The 22,852-nt window shown below is 36.5% G+C and overlaps 2 protein-coding genes across 4 annotated transcripts; both read left to right on the forward strand.

Moving 5' to 3' along the window:
• Positions 1-351: 351 nt before the first annotated feature.
• Positions 352-9,590, forward strand: LOC127245097 (ABC transporter B family member 20-like). The gene is made up of 11 exons (XM_051265748.1): positions 352-1,240; positions 3,605-3,659; positions 3,793-3,968; positions 4,062-4,262; positions 4,547-4,806; positions 4,881-5,191; positions 5,289-5,509; positions 5,605-5,945; positions 6,068-6,849; positions 6,969-7,210; positions 7,628-9,590. Exons 1-11 carry the CDS (start codon positions 863-865, stop codon positions 8,855-8,857), a joined length of 4,197 nt encoding a protein of 1,398 aa, XP_051121705.1. The 5' UTR covers positions 352-862; the 3' UTR covers positions 8,858-9,590.
• LOC127245098 (uncharacterized) lies at positions 9,340-22,824 on the forward strand. 3 transcript variants are annotated; one of them, XR_007837399.1, is made up of 18 exons: positions 10,478-10,879; positions 11,343-11,422; positions 11,697-11,747; positions 12,284-12,802; positions 12,891-13,152; positions 13,944-14,005; positions 14,267-14,443; positions 15,334-15,385; positions 15,458-15,742; positions 17,032-17,142; positions 17,552-17,743; positions 18,433-18,708; positions 19,623-20,240; positions 20,574-21,061; positions 21,138-21,198; positions 21,300-21,368; positions 22,048-22,527; positions 22,624-22,824. XR_007837399.1 is itself a non-coding variant. In XM_051265750.1 (17 exons), exons 1-17 carry the CDS (start codon positions 9,371-9,373, stop codon positions 22,117-22,119), a joined length of 3,405 nt encoding a protein of 1,134 aa, XP_051121707.1. In that variant the 5' UTR covers positions 9,340-9,370; the 3' UTR covers positions 22,120-22,824. The 3 variants fall into 3 exon arrangements, 2 of the variants coding, with proteins under 2 accessions (XP_051121707.1, XP_051121706.1); XM_051265750.1 differs by lacking the exon at positions 10,478-10,879 and adding an exon at positions 9,340-9,400 and having other exon boundaries at positions 22,048-22,824; XM_051265749.1 differs by having other exon boundaries at positions 22,048-22,824.
• The last annotated feature ends 28 nt before the right edge of the window (positions 22,825-22,852 follow it).

Consider the following 22,852-nt stretch of genomic DNA (forward strand, 5'->3'; position numbering starts at 1 on the left):
TCCTTAATCTCCATCCCAAAAGTAAATGTATACTTTTAGTTTGGACGGAGGGAGTAACATTTAAAATATTTAAATATTTATTAAAAAATTAATTATGTATATTAATTTTTATTTTTAAAATATAAAAATCACTCATAGCATAAAAGTAATAAAATAATATTATAAATTATTAAAAATAATAAAATAATCATAAACTATTATTAATGTGACAACGGAGGAGGAAGTATAATGTTAAAGCACCTTTTAACTCCACCCCACCCCACCCCACCCCACCCCACATATATATATATATATGTATATGTATATGATTATAATAAAGTAACAAAGATAGGAAAGTGAGGAGTGTATCAACAAAATTCTGGATGATATAAATGAAAGCAAATAAAGGATCCGACCATCCATTGAAATTATGCGTTGGTGCTTGCGACCTTTTTGAACATTTGCTTGCTGCTGTTACTGTTGCTGTTTCAATACATACATAACATTACATGGGGCCGCCCGTCGTCGAATCACCATCAACTGCTCTGCTGCCTCCTCCGTGCGCATGTATCTATGTATGTATTCATATTTCACGCTCCTCCTCGCCCTCAATTTGATTCAGAAACCCGAATTGCTGGAATTGCTTGAGGCGCTGTCGTTTTCGTAGACGGGGAAGTTGGTCTCGTTCAGTCAATCCGAGGTCGTTCACTTCTTTGACTCACTCAATCATGGAGCTGCTAATTGCGCCGGATCTTGTCTGATCTACTTTTCTGCTCGATTTCATGCCGGGATTAGCATAGCATGGTTTAGTTTAGGGTTTTAATTTGAGGGGATACCTGACTGAGATAGGTTAGTTATTGATTTGTGGGGGGACAAGAACAAGATGATGATTTCTAGGGGTTTGTTCGGATGGTCGCCGCCGCATATTCAGCCGCTGACGCCGGTGTCGGAGGTATCCGAGCCGCCGGAATCTCCCTCCCCGTATATGGACACGGGGACGGGGGAGGCCGAACCTGTGGAGGTGGAGGATGAGATCGAGGCCGATGGGGAAGAGATGGAGCCCCCGCCGGCTGCCGTGCCCTTCTCCGGTCTCTTTGCCTGCGCCGACCGCCTCGATTGGGTTCTTATGTTCGTGGGTTCCCTGGCTGCCGCCGCGCACGGCACTGCTCTCGTTGTCTACCTGCATTTCCTTGCTAAAATTATACAGCTGCTCCACTATGGGTCTGACAACGCTGATGGACTCTACGATGAGTTCACTGAGGTACTTCTGATAATAATGTTTGTCATTTTTTATCGTAAATAGGTATGTTTACATGGTTGGGTACTGAAAGTTTGGATTGGAAGTCTGACTTTGGAAGGAAGTATGTTTCGGGATATTGGTTTGGGTGTTTGGAATTTGAATATAAAAAATTTTGAATCGTAACAGTGATACGATGATATGGTATAAATAAGATATAAAATTAATTTTTAGTATAAAATATAAATAAAAGTTAAGCTGTTTGATTTGATTTTTTTTAGGGAAAAGATTAGTGAATGATAGAAATTTGGAGAAATTCTCCAAAACAACACACGAATTCGTGTTTTTTTTGTTTTTGATACTAGGGATGGTATGTGGGTTTTTCTTGGTCTGTGTTTTTTTTGGGTTTAAATGTCCTTTGTAAACTGTTAAAACTCTGAAGTTTTCTGGTGATCATTGCGTAAACATTTGTTGCAAATTTTACTTCCTATGCTCACCATACATAGTCCTAATAATTTAGAAGATGTGTTCTGTGAGAGAGGAAGAAATCTTTGGAAATTTTGACACTTATAGAAATGTCATTTTCTGTTATTTCCCCTTCCATCTGGATTGTCTGTATTCACTACTTTAATCATGTCAAATAAGTGCAGTGGATGTTTCGCATCATTTTAAAACCCGCAATACTAACTGAAAAAATAGACTGAGCAGTTCAATTACTTATTCGTTTGATTTTACTTGGATCGATTGGAGCCCGGAAGTGGATTTCTGGTGAGCCATATCTCATAGCTACTATAACTTCTAAATAATACATGTTCAGGAGCACCGCACTGCTCAGAAAGATTTCTAGATGTGCATCTTGTGGGCTAACAGTTTTAATTCTTTTTTATTTTGTTTTCAGTCGCTCAAACTTGATGGAATTTAGTACTCCTTGTTTTTTCTCTATGAATTCGTCTATGTTTTGTTTATTTATAAAGTAAGATTCTATGAAATGATAAGGGTGATGCCGAAGTTCTTATATTATTTTTCCTCATAGATTCTTAACGTTTTATTATTTGGTTTTGGAAACTTCAAGTTTTTACTCTTTTCAGGTACGTAGAAAGTGGAAGATCAATAAAGCATTAAGTTGACTTGTTAGGGTGAATTATTGAATAGAAATACCGTTACTTTATTGTTCTAAGTTCCACTTTCCATTTATGGTTGTCACAAGTTAAATAGCGATCAAATTGCTTTTGGTTGATTGGCATGTCGGAAAATGTGCTTCCATAAGCTGCAGCTAAGACACGTGCAATTTAGTTTACGTATTTGTTATTATCTAGGGTAAGATATGTCACATGGATTGGAAATGCTGTTTCTTATTTCAACCTTAATGATGTCATGTGGGCATATAAATTAGTTCCCCTACTGGTCATGGAACATAAGGATTGAGGATTGATTATTATCAAGCCCATACCTTGCTGCACTATACCTAATAAATATTTTTACTCAATTACTGAACTGATAGGAGATCCATTGGGTCCTTGAATCAAGTTTGACTGTTTTGATCTGAAAGTTTGGGTCTCAATTGGTCTTCACTTTTTACTTCCATTTTCTGCCTGAGACTTTTAGATGTTGGGGAGTTCCTGCTTTTACTCTACAGTATTATGTTCCAAAGCAATTAAGAAGTACTGAATTACAGTCACATTTGCTGGAAAATTCGAAGAACAATATCATAAAGGCAAAGATATCACTAACTTGCTAATTGCCTCAGATCAAAAGGGATTATTATAGGACTAATGTAATCCCTGACTGTTGAATTTTGGACTATCCACCCATGGCTGCAGAACACGCAAGATTTACTACGTAGTTGGAGCTGCTAAATAAGAAAGGAAGTAGGGCGTGCGCTTAGTTTCTGCTTATGCTTAGTTTCAGTTGGAAGATTCACTAGGCATTTAATTTGCCTTTGCGATAGATTTGGAATCAGACATAGAAAAGATTCTATTTCTTGAATTTATAATCCTCCCACGGGTTTTGATTGCCAAATTTGGATATACGTAGTCATCCACCAGTGCCCATCAGTTGTGTAGGGAAATCCTTCCAATTTTTTAATCCTATACCCATGTACTAAACAAATTATGAGGTGAAAATCATGTGGTGTGTCGTCTTAGTAAAGAATGCATGTGCTAATATATAATTTGTTGCTATGTGGATTGGTTGGTTATTTTATAATAATTGTTTGCATCTAATACGACTAGAATTATAGCTTGTTATTCTTTTTAAAAGAACCTGACTTTTTATCAAATATTGAAATTTGAAAGACATCATTTATACCCTTTCGTTTTGAACAAGATTTATAATTTACATTCATGATTCAAATTGCTTTTGCTGACTTTTATTATGGAATTCCTGCAGCTTGCTCTATCCATTGTTTTTATTGCTGCAGGAGTTTTTATTTCGGCTTGGATAGGTGAGCTTACTTTTGCTAAATTTGCTACTCATCTGCAATTTCAAATAAAGTAGCGTTCCCTTTATTGATTTCCATGAAGTGTGTGTGTTTGTGTGTGTGTATATCTTTTTTAAGCTTGTCTTTTGGACTACAGAGGTGTCGTGCTGGATATTTACTGGGGAACGACAGACTGCTGTGATAAGGTCAAGATATGTTCAAGTTCTACTTAATCAGGACATGAGCTTTTTTGATACTTATGGGAACAATGGAGACATCGTGAGCCAAGTGTTGAGTGACGTACTGCTCATTCAGTCTGCTCTCAGTGAAAAAGTGAGTTCCATTCAAGTTTTTCCTTGATGTTTTCTTAGCTAGATTTTACTGGTGAATTCACTTGTCTCATGTCGCGTGCATTTGATGTGACAGGTTGGAAACTATATTCATAACATGGCCACTTTCTTTAGTGGTCTTGTAATTGGATTTGTCAACTGCTGGCAGATTGCCCTTATTACTTTAGCCACTGGTCCATTAATTGTTGCTGCAGGAGGAATATCAAACATCTTTCTTCATAGGCTTGCCGAGAATATCCAAGATGCTTATGCTGAAGCTGCAAGCATTGCAGAGCAGGTCAACTATTTGATTTCCATTTATACATTGCTGCCAAGAGTTGCCTAAAAGATCCGTATCTTGTCTAGTTCAATTTATACTTTTCTCACTTTAGATGGATTTTGAAATTATGACGTGAATAATTTAATTTTCTGAAGAATTTACTAGGTGGCTCTGTTTGATTATAATTCTTGAGACTAGCAAATGTAGATTTCGCATGATTTTATTTTCTAGCAATGTGCAGCATAGATTGATATGTTTACAGTATGTATTTTCTAACTTGTTTTTGTTTTTAATTTCTACAGGCAGTTTCTTATATTAGAACCCTATATTCATTTACTAATGAAACACTGGCAAAATATTCTTACGCAACTTCACTTCAAGCCACACTTAGGTACGGTATATTGATAAGCCTTGTTCAAGGACTTGGACTCGGTTTCACATATGGACTTGCAATCTGCTCTTGTGCATTACAACTTTGGGTGGGAAGATCCCTTGTGACACATGGCAAAGCTCACGGAGGACAAATAGTGACTGCCTTATTTGCTGTTATATTGAGCGGCCTGTAAGAAACTTAGTAAAATGTCTTTGTTATCTGTAATCTGCAGTTACACTTACAAATGGATTTTTGTGTCACAGCGGGTTGAATCAAGCTGCAACGAACTTCTATTCTTTCGAACAAGGGAGAATTGCTGCCTACAGACTGTTTGAGATGATAAGTCGATCATCATCCACCATTAACCAAGATGGACTAACTCTTACAACTGTTCAAGGAAATATAGAATTTCGAAATGTATATTTTAGCTATCTGTCTCGTCCTGAAATTCCAATTTTGAGTGGGTTTTACCTCACTGTTCCAGCTAAGAAGGCAGTTGCACTTGTTGGTCGAAATGGGTCTGGTAAAAGCAGTATCATACCACTTATGGAGCGATTTTATGATCCTACCTTAGGTATTACTACCTTATTATTTAATGTGCTCAAAATTATCTTATTTAGATCTTCTCCCATCTTTCAATATTCACGATATGTATTTATTATTGATTTCAGGAGAAGTTCTATTGGATGGTGAAAATATCAAAATTCTGAAGCTGGAGTGGTTACGAAGTCAAATAGGTTTAGTTACCCAGGAACCCGCCCTACTGAGTTTGAGTATTAAAGAAAACATTGCTTATGGACGGAATGTGTCTTTAGAACAAATTGAAGAAGCTGCTAAAGTAGCTCATGCACATACATTTATCAGCTCTCTTGAGAAAGGATATGATACTCAGGTTTCTTATTCCACTTAAATGTCTTTATTAGTTTGTGGATTATCATTAGTAAGCTTCAACTTGGTGATCTGTAATTTAAATCTACTTCATTTCAGGTTGGCAGGGCATCCATAACCATGACAGAGGAACAGAAAATCAAGCTTTCTGTTGCTAGGGCTGTGCTGTCAAATCCATCTATTCTGCTTCTAGATGAAGTCACAGGCGGGCTTGATTTTGAAGCTGAAAAATCTGTTCAGGAAGCCCTGGATCTCCTCATGTTTGGCCGCTCGACAATCATAATAGCTAGACGGCTAAGTCTTATTAAAAATACTGATTATATTGCTGTCATGGAGGAAGGTCAACTTGTTGAAATGGGTACACATGAAGAATTAATAAACTTGGATGGCCTTTATGCGGAGCTGCTCAGATGTGAAGAAGCTACAAAACTTCCTAGGAGGTACAATTGGGAATTTAATTAATTAATTGAGCATGATGGTTTATCATGTAGGGAACTTATGATTTTAAATTCTGGTTGATTTAATGTGATTAGTGCTAATGTTGTCTGTATTGTATATTTAGGACGCCGATGAGAAAGGAAACTGCTGCTTTTCAGATTGAGAAAGAATCTTCAGCAAGTCGCAACTTCCAAGAATCGTCTTCCCCTAGAATGGCCAAGTCACCATCTCTTCAGAGAGTTGCTGGTGGCCACATGTTTCGACCTTCAGATGCCCCATTCAACTCTCAAGAATCTCCCAAAACACCTAGCCCCCCTCCGGAAAATATGATTGAGAATGGTGTTTCCATGGATGGATTGGATAAAGAACCTACTATTAAAAGGCAGGATAGTTTTGAGATGAGACTACCTGAGTTACCCAAGATTGATGTTCGCTCTGCACCGCGCCAAACCAGTGCTTCGGATCCTGAATCCCCTGTTTCCCCTCTTTTGACATCTGACCCAAAAAATGAACGATCTCACTCACAAACATTTAGTCGACCACCTAGTGAGTTTGATGTCCCTTCAACAACAAAAGAATTGAAGGGTACACAGTCTCAAGAAGTGCCGTCCTTTTGGAGGCTTGTAGAGCTCAGCCTTGCAGAGTGGCTTTATGCTGTTTTAGGAAGCACTGGTGCTGCAATCTTTGGATCTTTCAATCCAATTCTTGCATATGTTATTGCGCTAATTGTCGCGGCATACTATAAAAAAGATGAGAAACATCACATGCGCCAAGATATAGATAAGTGGTGCTTAATCATAGCGGGCATGGGAATTGTGACAGTGATTGCCAACTTTTTGCAGCACTTCTACTTCGGTATTATGGGGGAGAAAATGACAGAACGTGTTCGGAGAATGATGTTTTCTGGTATGCTGTTTCTTCCTGTTAAAATCTGTTCTAGGAGATTCTTGCTTCCTTTGGCATTGTTTACTAATGTACACTATGTTTGGTTGCCTTTCTTTTTATTTATTTATGTTTTGCAACAGCAATGCTTCGAAATGAGGTTGGATGGTTTGATGAGGAAGAGAATAGTGCTGATAACTTGTCCATGCGATTGGCAAATGATGCCACTTTCGTGAGAGCTGCCTTCAGCAACCGCCTTTCAATATTCATACAAGACAGTGCTGCTGTTATAGTTGCTGTTCTTATTGGGGTTTTTCTGCAGTGGCGTCTGGCGTTGGTCGCCTTGGGTACTCTGCCCGTTCTTATGGTTTCTGCTGCAGCACAGGTATGCAGTCAAGTGTCAATTTCGTAGTACATGAATGCACTTCTGTCAGGTGCTGTTGCATAAACTTGATGTATTTATGAAAGCAATACTTAATTATAGGATGTAATTCTACTCATATAGTGAACCTAACTAACACAAAGATATGATATATTGGAAAGCAATGTTGGCAAGAATACATTAATATTTGAGAATGATTGAAATCTCTGTTACAATGAAGAAAAATGTGATGTTGACCTCCTGAGACAGGCTTTCGACCTCATTTCTTGGGTTTAAGAAAATACAGGTTCGAAGTATTATAGAAAGTCCAATAATCAGCAGAATATTCTCTTACCTTTTTCTGAAAGTTCAATAATCAGCAGAATATTCTCTTACCTTTTCCCTTTGAAACTTAATAAGAATTTCTCTGTGATCTTACAGAAATTATGGCTTGCTGGATTTTCCAAGGGCATACAGGAGATGCACAGGAAAGCATCTTTTGTGTTGGAGGATGCAGTTCGAAATATTTACACTGTTGTAGCATTTTGTGCTGGAAACAAAGTAATGGAACTCTACAGATTGCAGCTCCGAAAAATATTTAAGAAAAGCTTTCTCCAAGGAATGGCGATTGGTTTTGCATTCGGCTTTTCTCAGTTTCTTCTCTTTGCTTGCAATGCTCTTCTTCTTTGGTATACTTCTCTCTGTGTGAAGAACGGTCATGTGGGTTTGGGTACAGCACTTAAAGCGTATATGGTGTTCTCTTTTTCAACTTTTGCGCTGGTTGAGCCTTTTGGCCTGGCTCCATATATCCTTAAAAGAAGAAAGTCCTTGAGAACAGTCTTTGAGATAATTGATAGGACTCCTAAGATCGATCCTGATGATACTTCGGCTTTGAAACCACCAAATGTATATGGAAGCATTGAGTTGAAAAATATCGACTTTGCCTATCCGACGCGGCCTGAAATCTTGGTACTTAGCAATTTCAATCTAAAGGTTAATGGGGGGCAAACTGTAGCAGTTGTCGGTGTTTCTGGATCTGGAAAGAGCACTATTATCTCTTTGATGGAAAGATTCTATGATCCTCTTGCTGGGCAGATCCTACTGGATGGACGTGACTTAAAATCATACAACTTGAGATGGTTGAGGAGCCACTTGGGTCTTGTGCAGCAGGAACCAATCATATTCTCAACGACAATAAGAGAAAATATCATATACGCGAGGCACAATGCAAGCGAAGCAGAGATGAAAGAAGCAGCAAGAATTGCGAATGCTCATCATTTCATCAGCAGCTTACCCCACGGGTACGACACCCACGTGGGGATGAGGGGTGTGGATTTGACACCAGGACAAAAGCAACGAATTGCAATTGCTAGGGTTATCTTGAAAAATGCGCCTATTCTGTTGCTGGACGAGGCTAGCTCATCAATCGAGTCTGAGTCAAGCCGGGTGGTGCAGGAAGCTCTAGATACACTAATTATGGGAAACAAAACTACAATTCTCATTGCACATCGAGCAGCAATGATGAGGCATGTTGACAACATAGTTGTACTTAATGGTGGGCGAATTGTCGAAGAAGGGACCCACGACACACTAATGGCCAAGAATAGTCTATATGTCCGGTTAATGCAGCCTCACTTCGGCAAGGGGATGCGCCAGCATAGGCTTGTATAGAAAACATCCTGTGATGTGCTCTCGGGATTTTTGTTCTTTTTTGTCTTTTCCATTGCTATCTGGTCATTACCATGCTGTTCTTCTCTTGACATATCTGCAGCAGCTGCTCCAGTGCCGTGCGTGATGACTACAAGATTTGTTGCTTAATTCTTTTGGAGGAAGGGCAAGAGTTGGATCATTTTGTCCGAAAACAGTGTGTTGATTTGGAGTCGGATCGGATAATGTTGGTATTGCATTCGTTCTTTCTTTATTGGGCTGTGATTTATATATATATATTTTTTTCTGGGAATATGAGGAAGGAACATGGAAAACTAGTAGTTGTTTCGATGATATTATTAATTCTTGCTCTTTCAGAATAGTTGTTTCGACTAGCTAACAGAATAGTCGGTGATTGTGTTGGTGTTAATATTGTTGTTGTTGTTTGAGATTGAGATTTTGAAATTGAAATTGATGAGTTTAGTTTTTGTTGGTGTGTAAAGGGAAGCAGCTTTTGCCTCTGGCAAGTCTCCTTTGATGTTGTTGGTGCAGACCAGTGTTTTTAAGGTAATCTCTCTCTCTCTAGAAGTGTTAGATATGGCTTAGTTTGTAATCTATTATATTTGTAGATGAGATGAGATGAGATTATTTTTGGGTGTGGATAGAGGTTGTGGTTATAGAATTTGTAGTGCTTCTTGTTACATGAACATTTTTTATGCTTTAGAATCGTTAATTTGGAGCTGATTGACTTTTGCTCTGTTTCCATGGCCAAATTGCTATAATTGATAAATTTCCAATCAGCATCTATACACACAATAAAAAAAAAAAAAAGAAAAAAGAAAAAAAAAAGAGACACATATCTTTCACATTATCTTTTTATGTCTTAGAAATGTGTATATTTTTTTGTACTAGAAAAAAAAATTTAAAAAAAATACAATAAGTAGAATAAAATTTTACAAAAAAAAAAAAAAAAAAACCAAAAATAATTTTCTTGGAAAAAATGAGAGTGATACATGAAATAACATATCGATGGCTTGTTGGGTTTGGCCGGTCGAAAAAACAATAGGAATGGGTTCCCTAGCCTAATAAGAAAAGCATATGGTCTCGAAAGTAATAGAATTACAAGAATTTAAAGAAAATATCGAAACAAACTCACTCATTGAGACTGAGGATAGCAACTCTAATTTTTTTTTTAACTTTAATACCACTTCATTCTTAATTTATTTGGTAGATTTTATTTTTTTTTAATGTTATGCTATATGCGGTCATTTTTTCCAATATATTGGAGTATTTTTTATTTACAAAAATTTCGTAAAATTTGAATGATACTTTCTCCCTACCCTTTTAAATGAAAATTTTAGAATTTTTTTGTAATAAATTAAAAAGTAATAGTAATATTTTATTAGTATTTTTTAAAAATTACTAAATGATACTTTCAATGAGATAGATAAAAATGTTAAAAATAATATTTTGAAGGATATCGGAGAGTATAAATAAGTAGTACTACTATTTCTTAATCTTTTGAATATAAATTAAATAATATGAAAAAATTAAATATTTTTTTAAAAAAACCCAAATTATGATTAGTATTATATGTATTTGCTGTTATGTATGTATGGTATGCATTTACACCTCAGACAGACATAGAGAGTATCTGAATACACTTTCCTTTACCCCCTCGCCCCGCCCCGCCCCCAAGGCCAGCTGTATTTCTCTTCTTCTTCTTCGTCGTCCTGATTTCCTTTCCTTTCCTTCCCTTCCCTCCTCAACCCATATGGTCGCTCTGTTTCCATTTCTGCTCCCTCTCCCTCCGACCAACTTCGTTTCCCCCTCCCTACCCTAATTCTCCACCGCTTTCACACCACACCCACACCCATCATGTATAGTCCATCCAGGACACCCGCGATCTCGAGGCTGGCCCCGCCCTCGGCTTCCCGCCTGAGATCCTCGTCTATGAAGAAGCCGCCGGAGCCGCTGCGTAGGGCCGTCGCCGATTGTTTGTCAGCTGCTGCTCCGTCGCACATCGAGGCTTTCAGGACGTTGCGGGTCTGGATGCTCTGCATTCTCTTTTTCTTTTGCGGTTTTGTTTGAATCCTCGTGGTTATGGTGTTTTTAATTTCAAGTATTAAATTTTATAAAAAATTATGGTTTTGGTATCGTCATTAGCTAAGTTATGTGTTGTTGTGTGAAGGGTGGCTATTCGTAGGTGAAGTAATTTGTGCTATGATTTTGACCTAGAAAGTTGAAATTTGCAGAATCGTAATGATGAAATTGTTTTTTTTTTCTTGTTTATTGACGCCATTGCTGAGTGATCAATTTTTTTGTTTACGATATTGACTGGGAAGCATTGAAAAAAAGCATTCAAGGTATTGGCAGCTGCATTTTACTATTAGGGTGTTATTTATGACTTGAACTAAATTATGTAAGCGTGGGATAATGTAGAGATTAAACCATGATGACTAACATTCTTGCATCTATAGATATAAGATAATCTGTTTTTTCATTGCAGGATTACTTGGCTTCGATTGCAACAATTGACTTGGCTTATGGCATGATTCTAGAGCACACTCTTGCAGAGAGGGAACGAAGGTATGCTAATCTGTGTTCTTGCTCTTGTTATAATGCTGATTTTATTTTTTTTGGGTTCTGCTTAGTCTTTTATTTGGTTATAAAATGATAAAATTGACCATATCCCATCCGATATAACTTTCGTGTGCTCCGTGGTTCAGTTATGTTAATGTATATCCTTGTGATATTACATACATTAAAGTTTTACACGTAAGCGTTTTTGGTGGTTTATGCTTTTTCTTCTTAGTGGCTATGTTAACTAATGAAAATCTTTCTCCTCTTGATGCATAAACAGTCCTGCTGTGGTATCAAGGTGTGTGGCACTCTTGAAACGTTATCTTTTAAGGTAATGCTTCTTCTCTCTATGTAATCTTCTTTAGCTATATAATATTGCATAGTTTTGAGCCATGGCTGGCTCTTGGTGTATATTTGAAAGCATACTGGCATGGTCCATTACATAATGGTGCTCACTGTACTATGCTTGTGACCAATTTCATTTTCGGACTTCTTAGCATTATTATGTTGATTAGTGAAGTTAATAAGATGCAAATAAGTGACAAATAAACACTTTGGGTGTGTTTGTTTCGGGGTTTGGATTTTGAATAGTACAAATTTTAAATTGGAATAGTTGTATGATGTGATATAAATAGGTGTTGATGTGATGTTTTGAATGTAAAATTAATTTTTAGTACAATATAAAAAATGAAAAATAAGCTTTTGATTTGATGTTTTTGGGAGGTAAAAATTGGATGAACAGTAGATTTGGGGGAAAATTCCCCGATCAAACACACCCTTTCTAGAAAATGTAATTAGTGTTCAAGAATGTTGCACAATGAATTTGTTGCGTCTTTAATCTTATTACCTGTTCTTCATGTATTGCAGATATAAGCCTGGTGAAGAGACGCTAGTGCAGATTGATCGGTTTTGTATTAGCATAATTGCTGAGTGTGATGTTGGTCAATATCGGAAATTGGCACCATGGCCACGCTCCTTAGGTCCGAACTCCTCCGTTCCAGTACAGCCCGCGAATGTAAATCTTTTGCCTGTGTCAAGTTTTTCATCTGGGGCTCTTGTGAAATCCTTAAATTATGTTAGATCCTTAGTGGCTCAACATATCCCAAAGCGATCATTCCAACCAGCTGCATTTGCTGGAGCTGCACCAGCATCAAGACAAGCGTTACCATCATTGTCATCCTTATTGAGCAAATCATTTAATTCTCAACTAAGTCCAGCCAATGGGAAAGAGTCTTTAGAGAGCAAGGACACATCTGTTACATCTGTTTCAGATGCTCCAATTGCTGAAGAAATCGATGAACTTAGAGATCTTGAATTTATGGCCCTTGATGTTTTCAGATGGCGCTGGTGTGGAGATCAACAGTCATCAGTTCTCTTGCCAAACAGGTCCTTTTCTTCCATTTTGAGCAGATATCATTGAAGAATTACTTTGAATGTATTTTTTACTTTTCCTAAATCCTGAAAATCTATGCAGTGAGCACATTCTGAATCTTCAAGACGTGCAAACTTGTAATTTTCTAGAAGTAGGTGCTGCAGCTCTTCTTGTGGGGGACATGGAAGCTAAAATGAAGGGTGAAGCGTGGAAAATATTTGGGAGTGCAGAAATGCCTTATCTTGATCAACTGTTGCAGCCTTCATTGCTGACTACAGTTACCAATTCAAGTTCAGCGTTTGCCCATTTAAGAGCAATAACTGCACTAAAACGCTCGAAACCAGGGGCAAATCAGATTTGGCATGTTCTTCCTTGTTCCTTTTTGTTTTTCAATGGTTTGATTTGCCTATTTTCTTATTACACTGTCGTCTATGGTTGCATTGAAGTTATTTCTTATATATTTGAAATTTGTATGCATTCTTTCTATGCACACCGAACTTTTTACAAGGTAACTATTTATTGAAGTAATGAGTGTTCCTTTCCTGTATGTTACCTTTTAACTTGAAAGGGATAGCAGTTTTTCTAGATTCTTGTGCTCAATATATATTGAGATTATGAAAGCTTATACAAGTTAGTTCGCTTGCTAGGTTAGTCGGTGATCGGGAGCTCTATAAACTGAAAGCAACACCTACTTTATATTAAGTGGGATCAAGATTTTGTAAACTTTAGGCATTTAAGTCTTGCTATACAAACAAATGCTTAGGCATAATATAGTTGGGGGTGGGGGGGGATTTGTTAATATGGTTTGATTATGTATAATACAATACTATTGCTTGTTGATGATGTAGTTGATAAGAAATCCTTAATGAAATTCTACACTAATCAACATTGAAATACAAGGATAATCTACTTTTGGGATATTGGTAAAAAAAAAATCTTTTATGATTTTATGTTTAAGTTCTCTGTAATTTAACAAAATGTAGATTTAAGTCACATTTTTCAGAATTTTGATTCACTTTCCATTTTCCAATCTTTTCTATCACAATTTTCACTCCATGAATAGTTTATTACTTAAATTGATTTCCTTTTTTCTTTTTTTTTATAAATATTACTTAGCATTGTTCGTAAAACTACGCTACCTTTTTTTGCAGGGAGGATTCCCCACTTACAACCTTCCGTCCACGGGTAAAACCACTTTTTCACTATCGTCATTACAGGTAAACACCAAGTTTCTTCATATGTTCTCAAGCATAAGCTAATTGTTGGTGCCTATGTCTTTACTCTGAAGCATAAGCTGTCTATAAGTTGTTGTTGCCAAATATGTCTTGTACAGCATCTATTTTTATTGTTGAGAGTTTGGATTATGCTGGTCAACCGTTTTTAGTGGTTTATGAAAACATGTTATATCAGATGTATCTCATTGCTTTATTTGAATTGATTTCTCCCTCTTTCTAACTCAGTGTTTCAATTTAATCCAGCGAACAACAACCTTTGCGATTGAATTCTGTAGAGGTATGTGAGGTTATTGCAGCTGTTTGCTCTGGGAGTTGTTCAACTAATTCCAATAACCTGACAGTCTCATCTAAATTAAGACAAAGTGGAAGACCATCAATGGATGTGGCTGTGAGCGTTCTCGTCAAATTAGTGATTGACATGTATGTTTCCTGCATTTGATTAATACTACTAATACTACTCCTACTGCTACGATTTAGCAGCACAGAGGCTATCCTTCCTTTTATGTGTTCATTTAATTACTTTAAACCATACCTTTTGTTTTCCTACCATTCTTTATAAATCACACATCAATCACAAGGAGGATACCCGTTCATGTACTCATTCTACAGTTTGAACCCACAATCATGTGGAGGAGCAAGCTTTTAACCCATTAGATTATCATCTAAGTAGCAAAATATATTTGCATAAGCATGCATGTGCAAGTGAGGGTTGTCTTTGTTATTTAAGCATGCATGTGCAAGTGAGGGTTGTCTTTATTATTTAAGCATGCGTTACCTGGGTGAATGGGATATAAGTGCAAGAATATAGTGTTACATATGTATGCCCTGGGGTTAGTTATTGGAACAATGTATCAAGGGAAATGGTAAACATGATATGTATATATTTTTAAATTTGGTCTTTAGTGTCAGTACTGTGTAGTTTTGTAAATGCGCATTTTGGAACTTGGTTAAAGTCTCTGGTCTTCGGTGATCTGATCCTTTTAGTTTTTGACGTGAGTGAGTTTGATTGCTTCCAATGTGATCATTTTAAATCTCAAATGAATTTATTAATGGTCAAATATCATTAAAATAATCCTTGCCGATCATATCTCGGTAAGTTATAAATATGTAACGTTATCATTAATAACCAAATCTCGCGACTAACAATGACTCTAGTTCAGTTGAACAGATCCTGTTTGCTATATATATATATATATTGAATTCATTCTTTTCTGTAAGGCCTCAGAAAAAAATCTAAGCTGGAATTTCTCTAAATTGATTTGTCAAACCTGATATTTTAAACTGATCATCATATCTAATCTGTTTTGTAGGTACGTTTTGGATCCTGAAACTGCGGCTCCTCTTACTCTCTCATTACTGGAGGTGCTGTTTATTTCTGACATTATTTTATGCTAAACTTGTAATAAGCTAATTTATTTTATCCAAATCACGTAGGACATGCTAAATTCTCCAAGTGTAATGTCAAAAACTCAAGCTTTTGATTTAATTATCAACCTTGGAGTGCATGCACATCTTTTGGAACCTCCGGCACCTGATGCACCCACTACAGTTGAAGAGCAGTATTCCACAGAGGCATATTATGATGCTGAAACTGATGGTTCTTCACATGGAAGGCTGAAGTCTGACTATTTGAAGGAAACTGGCAATTCTTCAGCTACTGATAAGTTTGAGTGCTGGATCTTGGGTATTCTATTTGAGGTTCTTCTTCATCTTGTTCAGGTATATAAAAGATTAGCTATGTCTGCATTTTGTTGTTACCTTTTTGTGAAAGTTTTACTTGTTTTATGGAGGTGGGATGTGGGTCAGGTTCAATTCTGTTAGTATTAATTGAAGAGGATGGTCTCTGTAAAATTTGAAAGCAAAATTGCACTTCAGTTTAGTAGAACTGAATAGCATTTTTCCTCATACTATTGGTTTTTTTGATCATCTAACTATTATACACTTGAAGATTTAGATGGGAATGACCTTGCTAGTGTAGAGGTCGAAGATCTTGAAATAGTTTACTGGCTTTGAGCTTGAACTTTATTACTCAGTCAACATAATAAAGTTATATTTTAAGAAAAAACATAGAAATTCAAGAGATGCTAGTACAATGTTATGTCACGGTCACAACTTCAGTTGTATTCTGACAGATTAAAGAAAAAGTTGAATAACTTGTAGATACTTACCACATCAACATATTAATGATCGCATTCCTACTTCCAAGTAATTTCTTATCCAATGAGGATTAGACTACAGGAAAGAAAAACAATAATACATCCTGTGCAAGATTCCCTTCAATGAATTGTAATCAAGCTTTGTGCTTTCAACATGGTATATATATAACATTCCCTGAAATTTCTTGCTACCTCATGTTGAAATAACAATCACTTGGCCAGACCCTTCAATTAATATCTTTATAGATTCTCCGAATCTTGTGCAAGTGACAGACATTATGCCAAATTTCCATTTGTTTAAAATAAATTTACCAAATATATGGTTTAGTCCACCTTAAATTCTTTTATTTATTTATTTATTTATTTATTATTTACTTTATTAGGGTAATTTTCCTTTTTATTTTGGGTGAATTTCATATAGCCCTATATGGTTTAGTACGAAATCACCATTTCTTCTAATTAATAATTGTGTGAAGTCTAAATGTAATTTGTATAATTCCATTTAGAACTCCACATGACATCAATTTTGCTTGCATATTTGACTGTCTACTTTTCAAAGAAGTATTTAATTGCAACTCAAGTAAACTATCACATAGCCTCCATTAGATTTTAGCGGATCGGGGTTCTTGTGTAGCGTTTAAAAAACCACAAGTAACCCTCAAGCAATTTCTGGAAGGAAAGATGATTTTATGCTAAACAACAGGGAGGCATAACGGAATTTACCTTTTATTTTTATATGCTCTGTTTTGGTAAATTCATTATATGTCATTGTTCTTTCCAATGATGATGTCTATAAGTTTGAAGTGTATCGTTCTTCTACCAGATCCACTTTAATGCACGATGATTTTACAGATTGAAGAGAAGGAGGAGGCTGTCTGGGCTTCTTCCTTGAGCTGTTTGCTGTATTTCATCTGTGATAGAGGGAAAATTCGGCGGAGCAGATTAAAAGGACTTGATATAAGAGTGAGTCTATTAGTTGGCCTTTTCATTGTCTACTGTTTGCATAGTGAATATTATTCAGTCAACCCAGTTATATGTGTTCATATGCAGACCTTTTTTATTGAGCTCTGCATAGGGAACTACTAACTACTGCTGAGATTAATGTACATATAGCAAGTCATACCTTTATGATGTACAGATTATGGAGATTAATGTGATTTGGGAATCCCTCCTTCAAAGAATGAGTAATCAGAATGCATCAAAATGATCCTATTTCTAATGTTAATATAAGATTGTCATGGAAATTATAAAACAAGAGTAGCTAATATATGATTGGATTGTAATATAAAGGAGGGAATAATCACTTCTTTCTTCTAAATACTTTTCCAAGTTTTCTCGGCTAGCAGTTGACTGTGCTTTTATTTGTTCACAGGTAATTAAGGTGCTCATGCAGATTAGTCGAAGAAACTTTTGGGCAGAAATAGTTCATTCTAAGCTTATCTGCATGATGACAAATATGTTTTATCAATTACCTGAAGGACCTGATAAAGTTATTCTCGGTGCTCCTTTGTTTCTTGGTCAGCAAGTTGATCTGATTGGAGGCATCGATTTTGTATTTGGGGAGGTAATAATCTAACTACATTGGTAGCTAGGTCTTTTTTGCAAGGTGAAGTTGCTGCTGGGAATGAATATAGAAATGATAACAGGCTTAATTCATGGGTAGTTGAATCTTTCCATATTCTTATGGCTTGGATTTCTGTTGTAGAATTGTGTTGTAGAATTGTAGTTGGATGGCATGAAACTACTTTTAGTAGGGTAAATATCTGTGGCATGTGTGTTTTCAGAAGTTACTGGTTTTGTTTGTTTATTCTTTAGCTTGTGTTTTTTGTTTCTTTGGTTGACAGTACCTTCACCATGTTCCACCATTTGAATGTTTGTTCTATAGGAAATCATCTAAAAGAAGACTTGAATAGAAGTGCTTATTTCTTGGTTGATTTCTTCTCCTTTCCCATATATTGTGGTTATGCTAGTGGCTTTCCGATAACTAGCATATTGGCACCAACCTTGAACCTGTGTTCTTCACCAAAAAAAATAATAAAAAATGATAGATGTTATATATTTGATATGTGTACAGAAAGTGTAAACTGTCCTATCCCTGTCGCTTTGTATGTCCTTGTTATGTTTGATCCCCTTTGGAGTGGTAGTGGGCCATGCAATTTTAGATGATCAATTAAAACATTTTCTTTTTTTTTTTAAAGCAGTATTACCTGATACTGAGCGATTTTGATCAGTTTGGTTATTGTGTAAATGCAGTTGGTGCTTTCGAACTCAAGAGAAGAGAGGAGAAATCTATATCTGGTGCTTTTTGACTATGTTCTGCAGAAAATAAATGAGGCATGTATAGCTGCTGGTGTTTCTGAGTACTGTGATGATGAGGTTCGACCTATTGCTACCTTGCTTGTGCTTGCAGATGCACCTGAAGCGCTACATATTTCTGTTAAGTTGGGTGTTGTAGGTATTGTGGAGCTGTTGAGGAGATCCATTTCTGCAGCTTTGTCCACATATCCTAATAATGAGAGGCTTTTGCTGGTAATTTCCTGAATATTATTGGTTTTGTCTTGCTTGTTAACATAGCTAATACCTAGAGCTCAGTATAATTGAGTCTTGTAAGATTAATTTGGTCTTATAACAAATGTAGCTAGGTCAGTATTAGTGTCCTGTAGATTAATTTGGTCATTTATTTGTCAAAACACACTAATCAAGTTTCTGTGAGCTTCTTCAATGCATAATGATTTTAATATATAAGTGAAACTGTGTATGGATTGTATTAAAATATCTAGTTTTACATTTTTATCTTTTTCTTTTATTATTTAAGTTCATCTCACATTTGTCATGGGCGTCTTTGTTTTGGTTTGCTAAGGCCTTAGCTGGCAGTTTTGGGGTGGTGAGTTCATACTTTGTGTCAGCATTTCCACATCCAACCCAAAATTTTGATGCAGTGTTTTCTTGTTTGTAGTTGAGTTGTAGTTCCCATCATGTTTTTCTGAGTTCTATTTTCAAATTTCACACATTATCCAAGCATCTGATGCTTCACTTTACTTGATATGCCATCTGTCAGGACAGGTTCTGCATAATAGTTCCTTTTGTTCTGTTGTGTCATCAACAAGCACTTATTATGACCAGTCATGTCTTATTGTTATGTGAGCATCATCAACCTGTTGGAATTCCAGATGAATGTCTAGGAATTACTGCTCACAAATGTCTTGTAGCATTTTTATTTACAACGGGGCCACATAAATGTAACCTGCCTGCAGTGCTTATAGATTCTCAAATTTAAGGTTTGGAAAACCTCCATTGTTCTACTTCCACACAAGCAATACTATTTATTTTTTTACAGTAGAGTGTTTTGATGTGGAAAGAGAATGCCTATATTTTAAACAAAAATTTGCTTGATAAAATAGAAAAACCTGGTTTTATTCAATTTCTCGGTTTTGTTCTTGCAGCTAATGGAGAAGATAGTAGAGCATTTCGACACACTTGTACGATCATTTACGCACGTAGACAAAGAGTTCACCTATATGATTGAGATCACAAAATCCTTCAAGTCTATTGAAAGCATTGATGGAGTTTCTGGAAAAGCTGCTGCTATGACTGCAAATCTTGCGTGGACCACTTTACATTCTCTTCTTCATTCTCAACGAAAATCTTATCGTCACCATGGTTATTTGTGGTTAGGGGAATTGCTCATTGCAGAAATCAGTGGGGAAGATGATCTAAGTCTCCCAAGCATTAAAAGCTTGGAGCAGAAAATTAAGCTTGCTGGTGTTAATGATTATTCTGATTCTTTAGATGTTCCTTTGCCTGTTTGGCTTATGTGTGGACTTCTCAAGTCCAAAACTAGTACTATCCGATGGGGATTTCTATTTGTTCTGGAGAGGCTGCTGATGAGGTGCAAATTTTTGCTAGATGAGAATGAAGTGCAAGTAATGTCTGTCCAATCTTCTGCGCACATGCAAGACAATAGTCGTTTAGAAAAAGCAAATGCCGTGATAGATATTATGAGCCGTGCCTTATCCTTAATGGCTCTAATAAATGAAACTGATCGAATGAATATTTTGAAGGTAATCTTCATTTTTGAAAGTTGTATAATATCTTACTGCATTGGTTGCCATACATCTAGGGTGTTAGGCTATAGAATATTCTAATATACCTTGGTGATGCATTCTTTTTTGAATTTCCTTAAACTGAAGATGTGATAGTAACATTTAAGAATAGTTGCTTGTGTCTGATCATTGATGACTTGAATCTTAGAATCTACATCCTCATTCTCTCATCCATGAAAGTCCATATTCTTTGTGTTATAAACGGTGGTTGTGTTTTGTAATGCTTGTCTGTAGCATCAATTCTTATTCAGAATTTTCTTACACTGTTTGTTCTTTGATGTGTGTGAGCAGATGTGCGATATTCTATTGTCTCAACTATGCTTAAGAGTTACAGACGCAAAAGTGAAGCTACTAAGGGATAAAGATTTTAGTAATTTAGAAAGGAACAAGAAAAGTGTTGGAGCGGATTCTTTCTCCTTCAAAGAGAATGCTGGACAGGGTGATGCTGTTGGAGACCCTAGCAACATGCTTGGGAAAAATGTGCATGTTCCAATCCGTGATACAGCATCTATGGCGGCATTGCTTCTTCATGGACAGGCAATTGTTCCCATCCAATTAGTTGCCCGGGTTCCTGCTGCACTGTTTTACTGGCCTTTGATTCAGCTTGCTAGTGCTGCAACGGATAATATTGCCTTAGGTGTCTCCGTAGGTAGCAAAGGAAGGGGAAATCTTCCTGGTGGCACATCAGATATAAGGGCAACATTACTTTTGCTTTTGATTGGTAAATGTACAGCAGATCCTGGAGCATTTGAGGATGTTGGTGGAGAAGAATTCTTCAGGCATGTTTTCACCTTTTACCTTGTTGACTAAAGACAATTTCAATTATTTCCTGATCTTTGTATGAATATCTATCAGGGGATTGTTAGAAGATACGGATGCAAGAGTGGCATATTACTCGTCAACCTTTCTCTTGAAGGTAAGTCTTGTGAATCTCTATACTAAAGATTCGTGGCCAAATATTATTGAATTGAAGTTGCCAAGAAAGTAAAAAACAAAAAATAAAAAATCTATTTGCAGAGAATGATGACAGAGGAACCAGATACATACCAGCGCCTACTCCACAGCCTTGTTTCAAGAGCTCAACAGGTGCTTTCTTGCGTAGTTTTTGATCTAAAGATACACTAGGCTTCATTGTAGTTAATAATGCCACAGTACTGTTTGGGATGTGGGTTATCACTTCTGAGGGGTTTAAATAAATTAGGGTGTGTTGACAGTAAAATAAGATGCCTTGTTGTTGCATAAATTTGTTTCCAGTGATCAATCCATTCCTGAATAATGATAGTCTCTTCTAATTATATTTGCAAATGTAATTCAGAATATACATTCTCTGCATGCCTGGGCTTATAGCAAAAAGCTTGACTCCTTGCAAAATGCTAGTAGTGATGTGTATAATTTATTCCATTCCGGAAAAAAAGAATTTAATCTACGAGGGTTGAAACTGCTTCCACAGCAATTTATGTGACTTGTGTCCATTGGAGAGAGTTCTGAGTCTTATATGAACAGCCAGTCGATTTTCCAATAAAAATCTGAAGCCAGTGCTAGTTAGTCACAGTTTGGCTTCAAATGCTGATATTGCAGTAAATCTTTGTATATTGCTTCCTACATGAAGATTCTGATAGTTTTCTCTTTGATATCTTTAACATACTCTTGTATGCATAATTTTTCGACTGATTTTATTATATATAATTGCCCTCAACTAGACAATTTACAGTTAATTGTGTCAAGTGAATTTTGTGTTCTACTTACGGGTGCTTTTTCCTTACAGAGTAACAACGAAAAGCTATTGGAAAATCCATACCTCCAGATGCGCGGCTTGCTTCAGCTCTCAAATGAATAGCTCTTGTTTTGGTTTTCAGCTATCAATTGAGTAGCTACCTCCTTTTTACCGACTGAACTGACAGATTTTACTGCCCATTAATCGCAATGCTCTGTGTCCGGCTGTGGTATAGTGAAGCTGTGAAATGGCGACTTCTCTGTTGTATGGTACTGTTGGTTGAGCTTAAAGTGCAGCTCTAATCCTATCAAAGCCAATTTGTGACATGGGAATTACATCCATAACAACTTTCTATATCTAATTTTAAATTATCTTGGAGGCCGCACTTCAAGAGGCGGGCGTAGGATGCTTTGAGATAACAAGGTGAATAGTTGGTTTTTCATGAAGATAAAAAGAAATTACAGCGCAGTAAATTGCAAGAGCTCCGGTCACCACTGATGCTAAAAGTCCCTTCTTTCAAGCCATTTTCAGGTACTCATTTCCAACACATTCTTTCCGATGTGTAAATGTCTTCTTGCTGCGTATCTTTGGACGAAAGTAAATGAAGGTTTTACGCCGTTATGACAGCATGTGAGCATTGTGTACAAGGGACAACAGGGAATCTTGGAGAATTTATTGTCTGTCTTAATATTGAAAATTGTTGGAGAGAAATATAGGTTGATAATATATAGTTGGAAACACAAATAGCAGCCGCAACTAATTGTACTTTGTACATATTTTTTGTCAGTTCTTGTGGTGCTTAATAGAGATCTGTCTTGTTTTCTTGTTTTTCTTGATCTGTATAGTCTCTGGTTTA

Source organism: Andrographis paniculata, unplaced genomic scaffold (assembly GCF_009805555.1).
Source record: "Andrographis paniculata isolate CXL003 unplaced genomic scaffold, ASM980555v1 Contig21END, whole genome shotgun sequence".
NCBI classification, from domain to species: Eukaryota; Viridiplantae; Streptophyta; class Magnoliopsida; order Lamiales; family Acanthaceae; genus Andrographis; species Andrographis paniculata.

Coding starts and splice junctions, on each gene's coding strand:
- LOC127245097 (XM_051265748.1), top strand. CDS start 863: ATGATGATTTCTAGGGGTTTGTTCGGATGGTCGCCGCCGCATATTCAG. Junction 1,241..3,604: donor TCTACGATGAGTTCACTGAG/GTACTTCTGATA, acceptor GAATTCCTGCAG/CTTGCTCTATCCATTGTTTT. Junction 5,510..5,604: donor AGAAAGGATATGATACTCAG/GTTTCTTATTCC, acceptor ACTTCATTTCAG/GTTGGCAGGGCATCCATAAC.
- LOC127245098 (XM_051265749.1), top strand. CDS start 10,712: ATGTATAGTCCATCCAGGACACCCGCGATCTCGAGGCTGGCCCCGCCC. Junction 13,153..13,943: donor GGGCAAATCAGATTTGGCAT/GTTCTTCCTTGT, acceptor TTTTGCAGGGAG/GATTCCCCACTTACAACCTT. Junction 21,062..21,137: donor GGTGGAGAAGAATTCTTCAG/GCATGTTTTCAC, acceptor AATATCTATCAG/GGGATTGTTAGAAGATACGG.